This window comes from Oreochromis niloticus, linkage group LG4 (genome assembly GCF_001858045.2).
Source record: "Oreochromis niloticus isolate F11D_XX linkage group LG4, O_niloticus_UMD_NMBU, whole genome shotgun sequence".
NCBI classification, from domain to species: domain Eukaryota; kingdom Metazoa; phylum Chordata; class Actinopteri; order Cichliformes; family Cichlidae; genus Oreochromis; species Oreochromis niloticus.
Window position 1 is genome coordinate 19,312,426 of NC_031969.2, and position 20,861 is coordinate 19,333,286.

General features: G+C 41.1%; 1 protein-coding gene across 2 annotated transcripts; it reads right to left on the bottom strand.

Annotated features, from left to right (window-relative positions):
* Positions 1 to 2,578: 2,578 nt before the first annotated feature.
* On the bottom strand, positions 2,579 to 19,598 carry iqck (IQ motif containing K). Of its 2 annotated transcripts, none has more exons than XM_003456326.5 (10): positions 19,464 to 19,598; positions 19,308 to 19,390; positions 18,817 to 18,964; positions 18,616 to 18,713; positions 18,081 to 18,133; positions 17,863 to 17,940; positions 17,057 to 17,141; positions 10,386 to 10,497; positions 3,440 to 3,568; positions 2,579 to 3,346 (listed from the first exon to the last, which is right to left on the bottom strand). In XM_003456326.5, the coding sequence occupies exons 1-10, from the start codon at positions 19,513 to 19,515 to the stop codon at positions 3,291 to 3,293; spliced, it is 894 nt and encodes a 297-aa protein (XP_003456374.2). In that variant the 5' UTR covers positions 19,516 to 19,598; the 3' UTR covers positions 2,579 to 3,290. The 2 variants fall into 2 exon arrangements, with proteins under 2 accessions (XP_003456374.2, XP_005461105.1); XM_005461048.4 differs by lacking the exon at positions 2,579 to 3,346 and adding an exon at positions 12,105 to 12,213.
* Between the last annotated feature and the right edge of the window lie 1,263 nt (positions 19,599 to 20,861).

The window sequence follows — 20,861 nt, forward strand, 5'->3', positions numbered from 1 at the left end:
GTAATCTAAAGCAGTTGGTTAGCCTAGCTTAGCTTAGCACAAAGATGCACAAAAGGGATGAAACCATTAGCCTGTACAAAAACATATTCGTGTGAAGTAATTTAATGAGATGCAACATGTTCAATTGTAAGCTTTAAGCATGTTTTTTGTTACCTTTGAACATGGACAGGCTAGCATAAAGAATTAGCATAGTCTTTATGCTAATTAAGCTAACAGGCATACAGATTCCATCTTTAACAGAAAAACTACCCCATCTGACTCTTGACAGAAAATGTTCACTAATGTTCACTAATATCTGTAGCAAATTCTTGAATCACCCCTTGAATTCTTTACATTTTGCTTCCAGGAAGCTACTTTCTTATAATATTTTAAAATTGTCTTGAGCAACAATTTCCCACGTTCTTCTTTGGACACTGGTTGCTTTTGCACTCATTTAGTCCAGTCCTTGTACCTAACCATTTTCAGAGGAATGTTTTTTTTGTTTTTGTTTGTTAAGCTATTTAACTCAACCTACAAGTAATTAAGCATTACAAAAGGCACCTAACTTACGGGATGAACCAGAGGTTTGTGTATACATAACAGACAACTTCACGAAGAATAATTTTACAATTTCTTTAGGCATCTTTAGGCACTTTATTACTATTGCATAAACATATAATTTGTTTAAATTTCTTTACTTGAATCTAGAAAAAATTACAAAGACAACACAGTTTGACTGGCATAAAATATTGTTTTTCAACCAATAAGGTGACTTACAAAGAGCTGTTAGCTGAACATTTGGCATATCTCAGTATAGTTTGCAGTGTGTCCTCAAAAGAACATGAGAAAACTGGACTGGATAGGAAAAAATCCAGTAAAGACCTCACATGTGAGCGATGCATCTGGCCCTTGATCCATCTACCATTCACCAAAGCCTCATCAGAAAAGTTCCATCAGATTTTGAGCTACAATGCAATGCTATGTGGAAAGCATCTGATTGGCAGCAGCTTCATTTTTTAGCATGAAAATGATCCCAAACACATTGCCAGTGTAGTAAAATCATACAAATAGGAAATCATTGTGGAACACAGTCAGTCATGGATTAGCCTCCCCAGAACAACTTTGATGAAGCGGTGTGGGATCATCTTCACAGAGATGATTCTTCAGTGCGTTGAAGAATAAAGGAGATTTTATAAAACACTGACTTTCATGCTCACCCCTATCCTGCACAGATTTCAATAAAATCATAGAATCTATTTCCCATTTTCCCAGCAAAATATAAAGAAATGAGGGGTGGCTCAAGTCTTTTGCACAGTATTGCATTTACATAAATGTCTACTTTGTCCTTTGATGATAGAGATGGAAATATGAGTCTGTAGTTTAACTTTGGGCTACATGTTCTGGGTAGTTTTCTGTCTGACATAGGCTTCTTTAATACATTCAGTGCATTCATAGCACACACAGATCAAAGATATTTTAGTTTTTACATTTTAAATGTGTAAACAAAGTTTTAACTAACACATCAGCCTGGAATCACAACCCAGAACCACTTGTTATCTGTCTATGCTCTGACAGCTTGATACCGACACTACCTTCTGCCGTTGTGTGATCAAGTTTCAGTCGGGCACAGTTCTGCCAGACTTCGTGGAGCTGGCTCCTCTATCAGATGTCCCCAGAATTAAATGGGCCGTTTTATCTCCTCACGCAGTGGCAGCTGTCTTCCAGGCGTCCACATACCTGCAAAGGGAGATACATGACCCTCCCCACACCTCACTCTGAGGTGGTATGCTTCACTTGGTCAAGAAGCAGTTCATCATGAAACAGAAGATCAACCATCAGTACCCTCTCAGGTACGCTGGGTTTGTGGCGAGATGGAAAAATGCCAGGAGTGCACTTTATTCTTTCACTTTAATTGACACCCACAGTCAAGAGAAAACAGCTATAACCTGGACAGTGTTACACAAAGAAGAACTGCAGAGTCACTTGAGCAGCAGTCTTTTAATTTTTGCAAATCAAATTTCATGATTTCTGAGGCTGATTCAAGATAAATGTTTGAATGCCAACAGCTAGAAAAACAAACAGCTGAAGGTGGCAGACTCAGCGGGGATGATGCAAAATGTGCGCCTATTCAACAGATCAGGCAAAAGACCAGTAGGAAAATACTCCTATTAAGTATGAATAAACAAAGGTTAAATACACCTCATACATCTTTTTATGGCGTTATCGTGTGTCGTGTGTGTAATGAGTAGCCAAGCCATCCCACGTTTCTGTGGCAGAAATCTTAAGTGACTTACTGATTAACAAGGTTTTATTTTTTAATCTCCTCAGCTGTGTTATTATTATATACCTATACATATATATACATCCATCCACCCATCCATTCGCTTCAGCTTATCCTTTTTCAGGGTCGCAGGGGGTGCTGGAGCCTATCCCAGCTGTCACAGGGCGAGAGGCGGGGTACACCCTGGACAGGTCGCCAGTCTGTCGCAGGGCCAACACATAGAGACAGACAACCACTCACACTCACATTCACTCCTGCATTCACACCTATGGGCAATTTGGATTTTTCAATTAACCTATCCCCACAAAGGGGATATATATACACATATTCCCATATGTATTGTTATACAGGACAACCTTACTTTAACCCTTTAATGTAATAAAAATCTAAGCATAATATTAGAGATTCTTGTTTTTTTGTCATAGTTGCCAAATACAAACCAGTGATCTAAGTGATGTTTTTCCAATTCTCTTTTATGCTCAGCTTCTCTGACAGTGTCATTTCCTTTCCTGATAAACAGGATATAAAGCGGTGCACCGTGTGCCAAGCCACCTTTGACTCTGGCCTCAATTTCTGGCTTGAATGGAAATGCTATGACCTCCTTTGTGGAGTAATGTCTATTGCTAAGGAAAGAGGAAAAGACAGATCAAGGAAATGTGGTTATCTTCCACTGAGCTGTCATCCAGAGGTGCGGAGAGAGAAATTATGACGCCCGTTACAAGAGGTTTCACTCCTGACAGTATAATATGTGAACCGTGCTATATGGTGTTCATTGGCTGGGTGAGACACGTGAAGGAAACTGATCCATCAAAAAGGCAATGAAAGCAATAAACTAATTAGACACGGATCTCAGACCATAAATCCTGGCCTGGCCATATCAAATTGGTTACAGGCATCTTTTTTATTCTTTTCCTTTTTAAACAGGGCTTGTTTGACTGATCACTTTAGGTCAATTTGACATTAGCCTAACAGAGTTTAATAGTCTTTAAACAGCAGAAAAAAAGTTTTTACACAAAGCTAATGTTTCCAGTTACCAAGTCCCACCAGGGTAGCTCAGGTTGTGTGTTCCTAGTAGCGATGGAGACCCTGCGATCAGTTTGTTGGACACAGACAGGAAATTAGTCAGAGATGTAAAGGCTACTTCTTCCCTGACGTGCAGGCTGGGTGTGAGCCACTCACCAGGCTGTGGGCTCATACGGGTGGTGGGTGTTTGGACCGCGGTGCTCTGGGGAGTGGGGGAAACCACCTGGATGGACACATTGTTTCCAGGCTGGGGGCTTTCTGGAAGATCTGTCATAGCCGAACCCACTGGAGACAAACAAGAGATGTTCGGATATGTTTTTCAGGCAAAGTGTTTAAAAAAGATCCTTACAGTCTTTTAGGAATTTGACAGATTAGCTCATTTAAATAACAGGTCAAAAAATCTTGAGTGTGTTAGCCTTTAAAGACTTTAGCAGAATTATCTGTTCCTTGCACAAAAGTTTTAATGATATCAAGCGAGTTCTTTTCAAGTGCAGTTTTTTCAGTAGAATAAGTTGAAAAATTATGAACAGAACACGACTGAGACAAGTGCTGACACTTTCTCACTTTCACAGCTACAACGCTACTCTGGTTGCCTCTGCTGGTGTTGTTGTTATCAGTCAGTAAAGAGCAACAGCTTTGACACTGTTAAAGTAAGTATATGCATGAAAAACAAAAGCCGGTATCACTTTATAACAAATAATGCTACTAAGCATTATTTATGTATTAGTAAGGTATGTGTAGTTGCTTAATTTATCATTTATATAGCATTACTACTCTTCAGTATGCCATTTATAAATATAGATATATCATTATGACTACAATTATGATCATTACTAGCAGTGATAGCTGTCCACAGTGTAACAGTAACAGATGGATAAACATATCTCTATTTATAAACGTCAAACTAAGGAGGACTAATGATATATAAATGATGAATTAAGCACTTGCTAATACCTTAATAATGCCTAATAGTATGACATTATTATAAAGTGCTGTCATGGATTGCAAGTTACGGTTTTGAATGCTCCTCACTACAACCGGTCACAGCAGATGGCCCCGCCCCTCCCTGAGCCTGGTTCTGCTGGAGGTTTCTTCCTGTTAAAAGGGAGTTTTTCCTTCCCACTGTCACCAAAGAGCTTGCACATAGAGGGTCATATGATTGTTGGGGTTTTCTCTGCTTTATTTACAAGCTAATTATTGAAAAAGTGTGATGGAATTGTGTTTTTTAAATTTTGTTTTTTGTTATTTTTTTTTCTTAAAAAAATAACATTTTCTTTAAGATTTCAAATTGCATCCATATATATGGAGAATCCAAATATGCAGTGATTGAGCCCTTCAGTATTTTTTTTGTTTTTGTTTTATCATCTGAGAATCATTTCCTTGATTCAGAACCCATGACTTAGCTTTTAAAAAGCTGTAGTTTGGTGTGGCAGGTTAAGAAAATCTAAAAAAACAAAACAAAACAAGGGAGAATGCCAAAGCAATTAACAGATTTCTGTTGCTACTTCATTTCATGTTGATCTATTCAAAACAATGTCACTAACCACGTGATGTCACAAGCTGTTTTAACAGGGCTTAAACTGACGGTAAACAAGCACCAGTCAAGGACAGTCGAGGTGATTCATGAACTGCTGAGAGCTGCACCTGTCTAGTGCAATGTGACCTTTTGACATATCAGTGTGTGCCTGCTCTTTGCTCTTTGCCTCATTGTTTTTCTCTCCATCTCTGACTAATTCTGATTTCAGACTATGAAGCGGCAGAGGAGGTATTGTACGCCGGCTTTCTTGGGTCAAATGCGCAGCTGTTGTGGGACTTACAGAATGAGCATACAGTCGGGAGGGGAGCCTCCCTAAATAATTTCTCCCTCTCTTTGTAACTCTGCCAGTGCACCAAACATGGGTCATTTATGTGTCATAGTGCAGGAAGGCGACTTCTATAAAATCCAAAAAACAAAAACAGAAGAAGCCGGCAAACAAACTGCAACTTCTGTCTCTTTCTGTCTTTCTGGTTCTCTCCTATTTTCATCCATTGTAGACTCAGTTGAAGAGGTTGGAAAATGGTTTCCATGCAGGGCGACAGTCTGGACAGACGCTCATGCACTCTCTTACGCATGCACACCCATCCCCAGGCCCCCAGCTAGAATGTCAGGTCAGCAGTAGCAGCAGCGGCGGCGGTTAGCAGTGGCAGTGTGGCATGGCCGTCACACGCCTGTGGAAGAATGTTCGTCGGCCGCAGAGAGCGGCTTTGTTGTGTGGAATGCGTCTGTGGAAACAACCTGGGCTCATGATGCCGCCGTTCTTTGTTTCTGAGTGACAAAAACTGAAACACTACCATGACTAGCGTTATTGGAGTGTGGGTGTGTTTATCATGACACACCGCCACACCCCCGTCAGATGGGCTCAGTGTATGAATGCTCCTGTATCTGGGTTAAATGCGAAGAGCAGAATAGATTAAATATAGATGTAATTGCTTCTTGAGGGTTTCTTTTTTTAAAGCTATTTTCATATATTAATATCATTATTATCATATATAATTATTTTACAAATCTGTCGTCTGGCGGCTATTTTTATCCTCCCATCTAGAAAAAGTTCACCACAAAGTGCAGTCAGTAAATTATCAGGCAAGTACACAGATTAGAGCACCAAACAGGGTAAAATGTAGAGATTGTAATTATTTATGGATTCATTCAAGAAGACAATTCCCAGTATTCCTCCAAACAGTGTGATGTTGACACACATCCATCCCTATTTATTTGTGGGTAGAAGATGAGTGTTGCCTCGTTGAATATATCAGTTCCCTAAGGGGGAGACAATGCGACAATATTACTGTTGAGCTGTCTGTTGTAAGCATGGTGTAATCGGATTTCTTTCCCTCTGTGTCATTAGTCCTATTGTGCATGTAGGAGTTGCACCTTCTGTATCCTTATTATCGACATTTTTGAAATCATTTACGTGGACCCGCTGGAAAAGTAGACAGCTGCAACAATGCAAAGTAAAGCGAAGCTTCATTTAGTCATCTTTTGTTCTTTGCCACGTGTTTTGATTTTTCTGTTCACTTGCTAACTCGTTGTGATGCACCATGACGATACAGCGTTCCAACAGGCACGTGGAAAAATAAATACAATGTCCCTAAAAAGACCAAGCATCTACCCCCGCTAGCTGCACAAAGACAACCATTTGCACACATTCAATCTGGAAGCACCAATTAACCTAACTGCACTAAGTGTGTATGTCTTTGAGTGTGGGAAGAAGCTAGAGTACCCAGAGATAACCCACAAAGACACAGGTAGAACATGCAACTCTGCATGCAACACCCCAGCCAGATTGTAGATTCAAACCAAAAACCTTTTTGCTGTGAGGCTAGAATGCTGATCATTGTGCCACCATTGCTGCTCTACTGTTTGATGCCTATATTCAAAAAAATGTGACTTGATTTACATTTTTAGTAACTTCTGGAATCAGCAGGGGCAGGATGCACCTACAGGTGTCTTTATGCTCACATGCTGAAAAAGATGAAGCGAGGACAGCAAAAGCTACACATGAATGATGGTGACTAGTGCATTTAGTGGTCTGCCCCCAGTTGTTTGTAAGAAAGGTCTGGGTCTGCACTGCAGGCAGGCCGTGTTTCTTCTGCTGCAAAGACACAGTGCTGTAATAGAGGCAGTATGTGATTTGGCATTGTTTTGCTGAAATATGCAATGGGAGAATGCGTTGCTCTAAAGCCTGTATATACCTTTTAGCATTGATGGTGCCTTTCCAAATGTGCCAGCTGCCAATTCCATACATACTAATGGACCCCCATGCCATCAGAGATGCAGGTGTTTGAACTTCGCACTGTTCTTAAGCCGGGTGGTGCGTCTCATCTTTAGTTCACGGGATGCGCTGTCCATGTTCCAAAATACAGGGAGTGCAGAATTATTAGGCAAATGAGTATTTTGTCCACATCATCCTCTTCATGCATGTTGTCTTACTCCAAGCTGTATAGGCTCGAAAGCCTACTACCAATTAAGCATATTAGGTGATGTGCATCTCTGTAATGAGAAGGGGTGTGGTCTAATGACATCAACACCCTATATCAGGTGTGCATAATTATTAGGCAACTTCCTTTCCTTTGGCAAAATGGGTCAAAAGAAGGACTTGACAGGCTCAGAAAAGTCAAAAATAGTGAGATATCTTGCAGAGAGATGCAGCAGTCTTAAAATTGCAAAGCTTCTGAAGCATGATCATCGAACAATCAAGCGTTTCATTCAAAATAGTCAACAGGGTCGCAAGAAGCGTGTGGAAAAACCAAGGCGCAAAATAACTGCCCATGAACTGAGAAAAGTCAAGCGTGCAGCTGCCAAGATGCCACTTGCCACCAGTTTGGCCATATTTCAGAGGTGCAACATCACTGGAGTGCCCAAAAGCACAAGGTGTGCAATACTCAGAGACATGGCCAAGGTAAGAAAGGCTGAAAGACGACCACCACTGAACAAGACACACAAGCTGACACGTCAAGACTGGGCCAAGACTGATTTTTCTAAGGTTTTATGGACTGATGAAATGAGAGTGAGTCTTGATGGGCCAGATGGATGGGCCCGTGGCTGGATTGGTAAAGGGCAGAGAGCTCCAGTCCGACTCAGACGCCAGCAAGGTGGAGGTGGAGTACTGGTTTGGGCTGGTATCATCAAAGATGAGCTTGTGGGGCCTTTTCGGGTTGAGGATGGAGTCAAGCTCAACTCCCAGTCCTACTGCCAGTTTCTGGAAGACACCTTCTTCAAGCAGTGGTACAGGAAGAAGTCTGCATCCTTCAAGAAAAACATGATTTTCATGCAGGACAATGCTCCATCACACGTGTCCAAGTACTCCACAGCGTGGCTGGCAAGAAAGGGTATAAAAGAAGAAAAACTAATGACATGGCCTCCTTGTTCACCTGATCTGAACCCCATTGAGAACCTGTGGTCCATCATCAAATGTGAGATTTACAAGGAGGGAAAACAGTACACCTCTCTGAACAGTGTCTGGGAGGCTGTGGTTGCTGCTGCACGCAATGTTGATGGTGAACAGATCAAAACACTGACAGAATCCATGGATGGCAGGCTTTTGAGTGTCCTTGCAAAGAAAGGTGGCTATATTGGTCGCTGATTTGTTTTTGTTTTGTTTTTGAATGTCAGAAATGTATATTTGTGAATGTGGAGATGTTCTATTGGTTTCACTGGTAAAAATAAATAATTGAAATGGGTATATATTTGTTTTTTGTTAAGTTGCCTAATAATTATGCACAGTAATAGTCACCTGCACACACAGATATCCCCCTAAAATAGCTAAAACTAAAAACAAACTAAAAACTACTTCCAAAAACATTCAGCTTTGATATTAATGAGTTTTTTGGGTTCATTGAGAACATGGTTGTTGTTCAATAATAAAATTATTCCTCAAAAATACAACTTGCCTAATAATTCTGCACTCCCTGTAAATGTCCAGTTTTCCATTTTTTCTCAGTTCATTTTAAATGAGCTTTGGTCCAAAGAAGACAGCAGCATTGCTGGGTCGTGTTCATATATGGCCTTTTTTTTCGATGATGGAGCTTTAACATTTCTTTCATTGCCATCACAGAATCGTGCCTGTTTTTAATGCCTGAGTGACCTGAAGATCACAGGCATCCACTGCTGGTTTTCAGCCTTGTCCCTTGTACACAGAGATTTCTCTAGATTCTCTGAATCTTGTCATGATTATATGTACTATATATCACAAATATTCAAAGTCTTTACAATTTTACATTTAGGAACATTATTCTAAAATTGGTCCACAATTTGTAGAAGCAGTTTTCTGCAGACTGGTGAACCTCTGCCCATCTTTACTTCTGAGAACCTCTGTCTCTCTAATATGTTCTTTTTAGACCCACTCCTGTTACTGACCTGCTGCAAATTAACCTAATTAGTTGCAAAATGTTCCTCCAGCTGTTTCTGTTTAGCACTGCTTACTTTTCCAGTCTTTTTGCCCAACATCGCCAATTTTTTAAGACGTGTTGCTGTCATGAAATTCAAAATGAGCTAAGATTTTTTTTTTAAATCGTACATATTATACCTCATAGGAACGTTAGTAGGTTACTCTGCAACCATCCTAACATTTCAGTCTATGGAGTTGTTTAAAAAGCACAAAGATGATAGGAATTTCATTACATTAGTCAAAGGTATCAAGGGTATGGTGATGTTAGAAAAAAAAGTTGGAGGTTCTCCAAAAATCTTCTGCTTCATATGAAGCCCCCACATAAAATCCTGTTTGTCTGTTTTTTTCTGTTCTTTATTAAAAATAAATAAAATCTCTTTAGCTGAACTTTGCAACAGTCTTGTTTTTTTCCCCCGCAAGCCTACTTGGATTTAAGAAAGTGCTTGCACAGTGTACCACTCTGTTCTTATGCAAGCTTCCAAAGACAACGTGTAGTCATCATCCTTTAACTCTAATGCTTGTCAGTCACAGTGGACATGGATCTGCATTCTCAGCTGCTCTTCCCTGTCTTTCATATGTGCACAGCGCACACACACACACACTCGCTACAGGCAAAGACGTACACATCACTTTACCCTCGTCTTAGACTTCATCCCCTTCCCCTCTACACTCTGTTACTCCACTAGTTCCACACATGAATCCCCCCCATCCTCTCCCGTCGCTGTCACACAAGCGCAGCCTGAGCCTTCAAGACATTTTCTTTCTCTTTTTTATTTGCAATCTTCTCTCTCACTTACTTATTTTCTCCCCATGTCTGCTTCTCTTTCTCCGTCACTGCCCTCATTCTCTCTGTGTGTCACCGCTCCCAAAATCCTCATCTTTCAGCTTTAAACATCAAAGCCCCGTTGGCGTGAATATCTCTGCAGCCGTTTATATGTGTGAAACTCTATTTGTGCACAGGCTGACACACCGCACTGTATGTGTATTCATTTTTGTAAACCTGAATATTGTATGTACTGATTTCTATGCAGTCTAGTATCTTTGTATGAATATCAGCAGCTTTTGTCACGCACTGAAGAGAATTTGATAGTAGTAGATATAATGCTACTAGCAAGCCTGAGGGCTGGCATTCAGTGATATCATGTGAGTGTGTGTGTAAGTGTATGTGAGCTCACCTCGTCTCTCTTGTTTTGCCCAGAACTGCTTGACAGTTTTGGCAATGTCACGGGTCTCTCTCAGTTTTTTCTGCCACTGGCGCATCTCCTGAACATCTGGCTGTGCCCTGATCTATAACAATCACAGGACACGTGCAAAGGGAGCACATGCAGAAATTCACATGAGCAAACATCATCAATAACTTAATTGAGCCACAAGCTAATCAGTGTTAGTAAGCTGTTAGGACTGTTTAAATAAGGTTATTTAGAAAGTCTGTTACAGTATATGCTTTAGTTACTAACATTAAGAACACTTCCAGGGAGGGTTAAGTAAATAAATGCACTATTTAAATTATTATTTTATTTATTATTGGAAAAAAAATATCCAAACCTACCTGAACTTTTGTGAAAAAGTCGCTCCCTAAACTAGTTGTGCCACCCTTGGCAGCAAGAACTATAGTCACACTTTTGCGATAACTGGCAAAGAGTCTTTTTCACTGTGGAGGAATTTTGGCCCACTTTTCTTTACAGAATTGTTTTAATTCAGCCAAATTGGAGAGTTTTCGAGCATGAACGGCCTGTTTAAGGTCATGCCAAAGCATCTCAATCAGATTCAACTCTGGACATTGAATCGGCCGCTCTCTGGACATTCTACTTCAGGATTTTCTGGTACAGAGCACAATTCATGGCTCCATGAATTGTGCCAAGAACTGCTTATGTAAGCCATTTGGTCACATCTCCATGCAAATATGCGGTCCAGTAATACTGATTGCACTGTGGTTGAAACACATACTGCAACTCACACATCTTGCCAACACCATGCTGCAAAAATAAGTGAAAACAATAAGCCAAGCAAGTGATAAAATCCTATTTCCTATTTTAAATTAAATTAATTCATTTTAATGCATTTTAAAATATTAGGCCTTACTATGAGATTAATGAATTCAGTGCATTTAAGAGCATCTAAGGATTCACAGGAACCCTGATTTAGCCTAATCCAGGCTGTATGAATTATGCTTCTGTTCTTGGATGAAACTACTGCAGCTGTTGTGTTTGGTTTTGTGTGTGTGTGTGTGTGTGTGTGTGTGTGTGTGTGTGGGTGGGCTGCAGGACTTCCTGAAAGATTACCGAGCAAGTTTGATGTTGCAAATGTGAATAAAATATCTGTAAAGGGCTTCACCTCCTGTTCCCATTTATTCCTCCTCCTTTCTTCTATTCTTCTCCCACTAACTAGTCCTCCTACTCCTCCTTTTTCTTTCCTCTATGCTCTTTGTACTCAACTATCTCTGACAGGCTTCTTTCTTCCCTGGGTGGTAGATCTCTCCTCAGACACTGTCTTTCATACTAACACATTACTCTCCCTTGATTCCCCAACACATCAGTATTTCTTCCCTCTCCATCCACCTCTCTTTACTCTGAATTCTCTCCCACCTCTCTTCTCACCAGTCTCCTTTCACCCTGCTCCATTCAACCCCAACTTTCTCCTAAGTGCCTGGTTATGTGGCAACAAAAGTGTTGCTATTGTACAAAAGTGGGTCTGTTATATAAGCCTGGTGATAGGTTTAGGAATGGGTAAGACTAGAGCGCTCCAATAGTTCATTCACATGGTGTCACAGTGCTGCAGCAGCCTCTCTGCTGATGGGAGCAAACCATAGAAATGGAAATGAGGGGTGAGGGTCAGAGGGGTATTGAGGGAGGAGAGTGGGAGGGGGGTGGGTTAAGTCTGTTGTGTTTGCTCACCATCGCTTGTGTGCTTTATTTGTGTCTGTGTGCCATTTCTTCTCTGACACTCTTCACTGATGTCCTCCATAAATCTTGTATTCTCCCTTTCAGCTTCTGATGCTGTCAGCTTCTCCGAAATGATGGAAATGGAGCAAAAATCAAAGTCAGTTCTTGGAAAGCTGACTTTATGAATACACAAGCTTTCTGCAGGATGCTGACAGCTTGTGTATGACAGCAGGAGACAAAGGGCTGAGTTGTGTGTGTGTGTGTGCCTGAGTTTTCTGAAGCCTGTCTGTGTGCATCAGCACAGCTGATTTGCAGGGCTAAGTTATTTTGACCCTGGGCACGAAGCCTTGTTAAGAATTTTGAGGCTTTACTTGTACTGCATGTTAAAATATATGCATCTCAACTTCATTGTTTTTCACAGTTATTTATACTCATTTGAATTCTTAGTGAAACTTTGCTAACGCATTATCTTCTTGATATAATCATACGTGCTGATGCACTGCTCACGTGGCAGAGTCTGGTTTTGTGTGCATGTGACTCAGTCCTCTCATGCTGTATGTTTGCATGAAGGCTGGGATTAGAGTGATTAGAAAAATTACTGAGACACTGCAAGAGCCACTGTTATCACACACCACATTATCCACAATTGCATACAACATTATGGTGTGCACGCACACGTCGCAGTCTCACAACTCAGCCTTTCAAGCTGCATTCCTTTTCAGTGTAAAGCTGACTGTGAGACTGAGCTCCTCACCCGGTCTCACACCAAACAGCAGCAACACAATGGCTTCTGTTTGGAGGAAGTGGCTGCACGACCAAGTGCATAAAGACACAGCCACAGTCTGCTTTATCTGCCCTTCACACTCCACCCATCCATCATCTTTGTGTTCACCACAGCTCCCTTCAAGGCTTAACCAGCCCAGTGACCTGTAGCCTGTGTTCATGCCCCTGTAGACTGAGTCACAATAAGCAGTTGCACTGCCACCCTACTGTCCTAAAGGTAAAAAATACTTACATTTAAATAAGACCTAAGACAAATGTAGGCACAGATAAATGCACAAGTGAAAATATGGTCCTCATATTGAGATATCAGCCCATTTACAGGAGGGTAAGCAAGGACCAAGCCTGAGACATATTTTCTGCATGAGTGTCACTGCACGTGGCACATCAAAATGACTTAACAGGGAACCACATTTAAAACCATTCATCTATCGCTGCCCTTGGACCATTGAACTGGAATCATAGACCTACTTCTACTGTTGACTATGCAGTACTCTGGGGAGGGGCAAGTGTGTGTGTGTGTGTGTGTGTGTGTACATATATGTGTATGTTTCTTTCAACCAGCTCTATTCGTTTATGTCAGGAGGAATACAACTCAGCACTTGCAGTGCCCCATTTCTTAATAATATCTGGACCTGCAGTACAAGAAGGAGGGAAAGGTCTATGAAAGAAGGAAACCAAAGATTTTTGCTATTCTATTCAATTAATTTTACTTATGTAGTGCCAATTTACAACAACAGTAACCTCAAAGCACTTTGTATAGCAATGCCAAGACCCAAGAGAGAAAGAGAGAGAAAACACTCCATTTTCACAAGCAGAGACCTCAGGCAGAACCAGGTTCAGGAAGTCGCAGCCATCGACCGCGACCAGCTGCCGGCTGGGGATAGAGGTGACAGAGAAGTAGGAAAAACGACAAATTCTGGGAGCACACAAAAATTAATGCACGAGGAATGTAAAGAAGGGAGTATCAGTGAGAAAAAAAGATGTATGAGCATTTAAAAAATTTTTTTAAGATAACATAATCCGTTGTTAATAAAACCACCCGTGCTGCATGCATTCACACTCTGCGTACGAGCTAGCATCGGCTTAAACAGTGTTTTCAATGTTTTTCACGGTTTGGTTGCACAGCCTACTGTATGTCATATATGTGGTACAGTGTATACACTGCATAATGACACCAACACTGTCTTGGACTGGACAAAGCTACCAAAGCTAGCAGTATTCTGGCTGGTTGCAGCTAGCTAACTAACTGCCTTACATCAACCTTGACTAGAAAACATGAAGTTTACTTTTTAAATTTTAGCCATTCTAAGTGTCATGAAAGCAGATTTATCCAGGATGTGCTCATTGGGTAACAGGATAGGACTGACAATTAGTCAGCCACTGAATGCCAAATTTCACGGTCAGCTCTGGCCAACGGTTGTCACATCTGGTTTCGAAACAAAAAATTGATAACAGTGAAAACACTTCAAAGTTTCAAAATAGGACGGGTGATGTCACAGCGGCTACATCCTTGTTTTATACTGTCTGTGGTCGTATCAGACTTTTCTTATACAAAACTCTCCAGTGGAAATCAACTGATGGTACTTGCTTTAAGTTTTTGGAATTAAGTTTGATTTTTTTTTTTTTATACAGCAGATAAAAGGTGCGCTGCAGCTGAGATAAGGCCAGCCACATAAATAAATCTGCAACTGGAGCCAGTGGAAATGGCAATGATGATGATAAAGGGCAAAGGTACCAGACCACAACCCTCTAATATTGACAGTCTAATTGCAATGGGAATTTATTACACAACAGCCACACTACCCTAGCTCAGCTGACTTGAATAATCCTGAGAAGTCTTAGTGATCAGAGGAGACTGTGCGTGTGTGTTTATGTGTGTGTGTGTGTCCATGCTTGCACATCAGTGTGCATTAGAGTAGCAGGCATGGATGAATGGATTATAGTTGGGTTAAGGTACACGGTGTAAAGAAGCTTATATAATATGTTTAGACCTAGGAGCTCTTAACAGTTATACGCGAGTGAAACAAAAGACAAACGCACTGTCTGGGTCATGAGTTTGCATCTGTGTCTATGTGTGTTTGTATGTGTGTGTCTGTGTGCACTCCAGCACTGCTCTGCTTCAGCCCTCAGCGTTTTGATGAAAGAGATTAATAATGGAGGGATAAAATTCCACTCTACAAAAATACTCTCATGCCCCTTCGTGTCTTCAGTCTGTCTGTCTTTCTTACCAGAATACTCACACTCACACACACACACACACACACACACACCCTCTGCAGTCAGCGCTGCGTCAAGCTGGTTATATAACAGCCGAGGGTGTAAGTGTGAGGGGGGGAATGGGGTGCGTGTGGAGGCAGATGGGGGTGAAGTGAACAGAGTGCACTGATCTTATACTGACTCTATATATTACAGGAAAATCCCACAATCCTATTATACTCTAATAAACTATCCTCAAGCACTTAAAATCAGACAGAGAGGCAGATTTGAGTGAAACATTCTTTGGAATTCTTTACTTAGAAATGAGATTTGTGAACTACGACATCTTGATTGCACGCTGGTGTCAGAATAATTCTGTAATAGTTATGTTTAATGATCCCAGTAGAAGTTTAACAAGGCACTGGTGCTTTACAGTTCACTCGGTTTGTGCTGACGTGCTCGTCCCTCCTCTGCTGCCCACTCCGCTGTTAACTGCCGTTTTTCTCAAGTCAAGGTGACAGCAGTCGCAACACACTACAGCGCCTGTCAGGATTAAACAAAATTCAGCTCTGCTCCATGTAGCCTAAATAAGTCATGATAGCGGCATCTTCCAAGAGGCCAACCCTCAGCTGCAGACCCTGATTGTGCTGCATCTCTCTCCCTTTTCCCACCCCCTAGAAAACTGCATCTTCCTACTCTGACACCACTTTGCAATATCAGCTCGCCTCTTTCCTTCCTTTTGCCATCCATGCGAAAGTGTTCCAAACATAGACCAACCATCATCCTTCCTCATAATCCTCCCATTCCCTCTCTCTGTCTCTACCGACTCTCTCTCTCTCTTTCTCTTTCCCTGGATCCCTTGGGGTGCTCAGCTGCAGTCCTATCAGTGGCCCTGCTGAACCTCTTAGTTCAGGGTAAACATACAGCGAGGAGTGACAGACAGCTGGCTCACTGCTGCCACCACATGTGAGCAGAGATCAATTATATTTTGTTGTTCATGGAAAAAAAAAAAGTCAAATAAGAGGGAGTGCTGCCCTCTGCTGGCGCCCCAGCAGTCCACGACACACATTCCATCCATCTTTTTTATGCCCGCATCCACACTTTTATCTTCAGGCCCACATGTGCAAGCACATTTTCAAATCATTCAAATGTAATGCAATTGTGCACGTCGGTGCAGCTGGCCTCTTTTCCTCTCAGTGGTTTGTGCAGCCACACTGAAGCTGAATCCTCCCACAAGCACATCGGATAAGAAACGCACAAAAGAAGAGGTTCTGTCGAAACAAACAAAAAATGACCCTTGCTTATCCTTACACCACAGGAGCTGGTGTTTATCTGTGTGTCTGTGTGTGTGTGTGTGTTTGAGGGAGAAAGAGCGAGAGAGAGAGATGCTGCTGTTTGCCTCTGGAAGTGTCTGTGCATATCTATTTATATCACAGCACAGAGTGCTTCAGACCACAACACCCACACAGGAGGGAATTAAAGCCTGGCATCACTGATGACATAATCAAGCTGCTGAATGAAACTGCAGCCCCTGTGGAAGAGGGGGCTCTTTAAGGGGATGGGATTATACAACAACACTGAGAACAACGAGACTGTTGGCCGATGCACGCTTAGCGGGCGCCTATTGTAGCCTAACAGACACGCACACACACAGGGTCGCTGTGTTCTTGTGGGATGATTGACACTTTCTTCTTCAAAATGTTATCTTATGTCTACACTGTGAATTCTTTGATGAGTTTGTGAAGTTGGTCAAGCAGGCAAAGCTAAAGTTGTGTGTCAGTGAAATGTAAAATGCATCCAAGACTATGCAACACATTTCCTCTTCGTTCCATAAAAGAGGAAACTTTCTTAAAGTTTAGGTTTCCTGTTTATTTTATCACACTTTTTGGTGATTTTCAGACCTGCCATTCTGCAACCCCTAGTCCTTTTGTGGTGGGACAGAAAGCCTGTAAACAGCATTCAGCTTCCAGTCATGTCCAGCATACCTTGTATCCCCTCCAAAAAGCCTGGATGAGCAGAGCAGCCTCGCACTCAGTAAGCCGTAGAAACAGAGGGGTGGGAGGCCTGGGACTGGAGGGGATTGGAAAAGAAAGGGTGATGAGACAAGAAAGGAGAGTGCGCATGGAGTTTTTCTGTGTGTGTGTTCGGTCATAGCTTATAATTGCTTTGTGCTATAAACCAGGGATGTCAGACTCATTTTACATGGGCCACTTACAGCCCACTTTGACCTTAAAGTGGGCCAAACCAGTAAAACGTGGTGTAGTAAGATTGGTCATGGGGGAGCTCTTTATCATGCTGCCAAACTTTGGAAAATAGAATTAAAAGTCCTAGATTTATGCTCACCTTTACATTTTCTAAAATTGCCCATTGGGCCAGATTAGAGTCTTTGGCGGGCTGATTCTGGCCCTCGGGCCTCGTGTTTGACACCTCTGCTACAGACACTGGATTAAAAACTGTACACTGTATGTTTTTGTACAATAACTTCAGTATGTGTTATGAAAATTTTACCTTCATACTAGACTAACATTTTCAATTATAGGCCATCGAAGTACCAAGATGTGGGTTAATAATAATTAATAAACACCTCCATCATTCAACATCTAACTAACAAATACTAAAACTAAGAATATTCCCTTCAAATTTTTATTCTATTTTAGTTAGTTTTTCAACTTCTAGCATTTTTTTTTTTTATTCTCGTTTACTAAAATGTTTTTTCACACCCAGTTTTGGTTTCTGGTTTCGTTTTAGTTAGCTATAATAACCATGGTGTGCAAACTGAAGAGATACTCACTGCATCCCAAGCCAGTCCTTGACAAAGGGGATGTCATGAAAGTTCACTGGTTCCTGTCCACTCCTGCGAGGGTTATGGCTGAGGAAGGATGAAAAACTTGAAACATGCAGTGTTTCACATACACAGCACTTTCAATGTGACATCAGAGAGAATCTATGTGGTGAGGTGAGGGTAGTACTACAGAGTGCAGAGTGAGCTGTGTGCAGGAGGACTCTTACTTGTAGAGCCACTCAGTCAGAAAGTCACATGGGTTCAACGCTGTTATTTTCCTCTGAAATAAAAAAGAGACTGCCCTACATTCAGCATCTCCCTTGACTATAAAGCACAACTATTTCAGCAGCAAAATGTACAAGAGTTAAAACAACAAAGCTCCCATGTTGGTGTCTGTCAGCACTGAATTGTTTTTTAGATCCCTCTACTGGTAAATTATTGCTGTACAGCATTTAAATTTATCAGACTACCACCCAATGTCAGGTTTATGGCACAGATGCGCTAAACTAATTACTGTTAAATATTAAAATATTATTGTTATTATCCGTGAACTTTCAAACTTACCATTTTCCAAAAGAAAAGCAGAAAATAACAATAAAATTAATTATTAAATTTTGATTAAGATGTCAAATTATGGTTATTTACTTCCTGAACAGAAAAAAAAATATTTTAGTGGTTGATTTTTATCATTGATTAATTTCTGATTTCTCAGAGAAGTCCAATTTGAGGTTTACAATTGATTTTTATTAAAGACACTTAGACCTTAAAGCAGCCATTTTTCTGGGCTTCTCTTAGCAAAGCCTCCAGTCCAGGCACCAACACTGGAAACACTTTCTTCTCCAAGAAACGCGTGACAGGATCTGACACAAGCACAACATTTTAAAGACAGAGAATTATAATGATGGCAAACATGTATTAATACTTATAGTTTCACATTACAGGGAGAGCAGCCATACATCTTACTTTCAGGGACTTGGGGGAAAAGTGTAGTTTCAGCGGTTGGGGGACGATTCTGCTGTGACGGATGAGGTCCTTCTAATGCAGAGTACCCAGGGAGAGCACAGCAAACATCGGGCTCAAAGTCTCTGAGAGGATCATCATCCACAAGTACCTAACCAAACCAATCATTCAACTTTCATGAACAATTTAGGCTTCAAAAATAGTTTAAAAAATAATGTATTTTATAGTTTTCTGTTATAAGCCATATAAAAATGGAGGAGCTATTTTGCACTTCAAGTAATATTTTGCAACCCCCCCAACAGTTAGGTTGCATTTTGTCTCAGAGCAGCAGCTGTAATTTACACATCACATGTATGTGTTAGTGTTTTGTGCATGACGGAGAATGCATTTGAAGACCCAGTTGGCCCAGTTATCTCAAACGAGGCTGACACAGGATCCAGATTAAATCCCATAGATTTGTATTTGCTGACCTCACCTCGGCTGTGTGTACTTACGCTGTACCGGGAGAGCTGGGTGCTCACAGAGCTGGCCTCTGTCCACGCAGGGCTGGGACCGCTGCGCTGTTCGGCCTCAAACTCTACAAAGACACAGTGAGCACGTAAACTTTTGTTTTTCTGTTTCACCAGAGGGTCAAACAGGTAACGCCTTACCTTCACACATTTTCTGCAAAAATGATTTCTTAGTATAGATGATCTCTGCCATTATCTATGTTAACTCAAGCGGTTGCCATGGACTCACCGGTAGGTGTGCTCACGTGACTTCCGGTGTAAACAAGTCTGAAGTAGCGCTTCAGTAATGCATGAAAATATACTGAAACGATGCAATTCGTATCAAATAAACCGAGTCGGGGACGGGGGTTCGCCCTAAAAATGCTACTGCTACTTTTGTGGTCCTTATATCTTTCTTTTAAACTTTCAGCTGTGGCAAAATTAGGAAAAGGATTTCTAATTTTCATTTAACCACTAGAGGGAAGCAGATAACTACCCACTTGTATCGATCATATAACTCTTAGATTAATGCCAGGAGTTAAGGAGAAATAATCCTATAAAGGTATATTTACCTAACAACACTGCGAGACTCAGAGAGAAATAGGTCAGCAAAGACACTGAATAACGGCAGTCACTAAAGAGTATGCCGTGTTATTTATTTTGTTGTTTTCTAACAATAATAAGCAAGATGGTGTGTAAAAAAAGACTGATTTTGAATAATACAGTACTATGCAAGTCTTGAGACACCACTCATTTCCATAAATTTTGACTTTCTTGTACTTTAAAATTGGTCATGAGTTAAAGTACTCCAGGTTATCTGAAAGTCTTTCAAAGCTTTTCTTTAGACACTGGCTGCTTTTTCACTAAACACAGACCTATGATTCATTCACAAACCTAACTCCAGGGATGAATCAGAGTTGTGCCTCCAGTTGAATCTAAAAAAAATGCCAAAGATAACAGCTTAATAGATATAGCATTTTTGCACCAGCAAGGTGACTCCCAAAGAGCAACTGGCCAAAACTTTCTATCTGTAAAATACAGCAGAGGCTCTGCCCCAGTCTGGGGTCAGTTTCAGCCAGTGACGTTGAAGATCTTGTCAAAACTGATGGAATTATGAACGCAGAAAAGTACAATCAGATTGTGATCTACAATGCAATACCATCTGGAAAAAACTTGGCAGCAGCTTCATTTTTCAGCATGACAATGATCCAGAACACACTGCCAATGCAGTACAAGCGTACCTGGATGGACAACCCCCCCCACACACACACACACAATGAAACACCATCAGTCATGGATTGGCCTCCCCAGAGCCCAGAGGTCAACATTATTGAAGCAGTGTGAGATCATGTTGATAGATAACAGAACAAAAGGCAGCCGACATCCAAAGAAAAGCTTTGTCCTTAAAGAAGCCTGGAGAACTATTCCTGGAGACTGATTAAACAAAATTACAAGAAAGCTTGGCTCAGAGAGTTCAGGTGGTCATACCAAATATTGATGTTCAAGCTCATTAGAATTGTACAAACTCTGTTTTTGCCTCATGTTCTATTTTTGCATTTC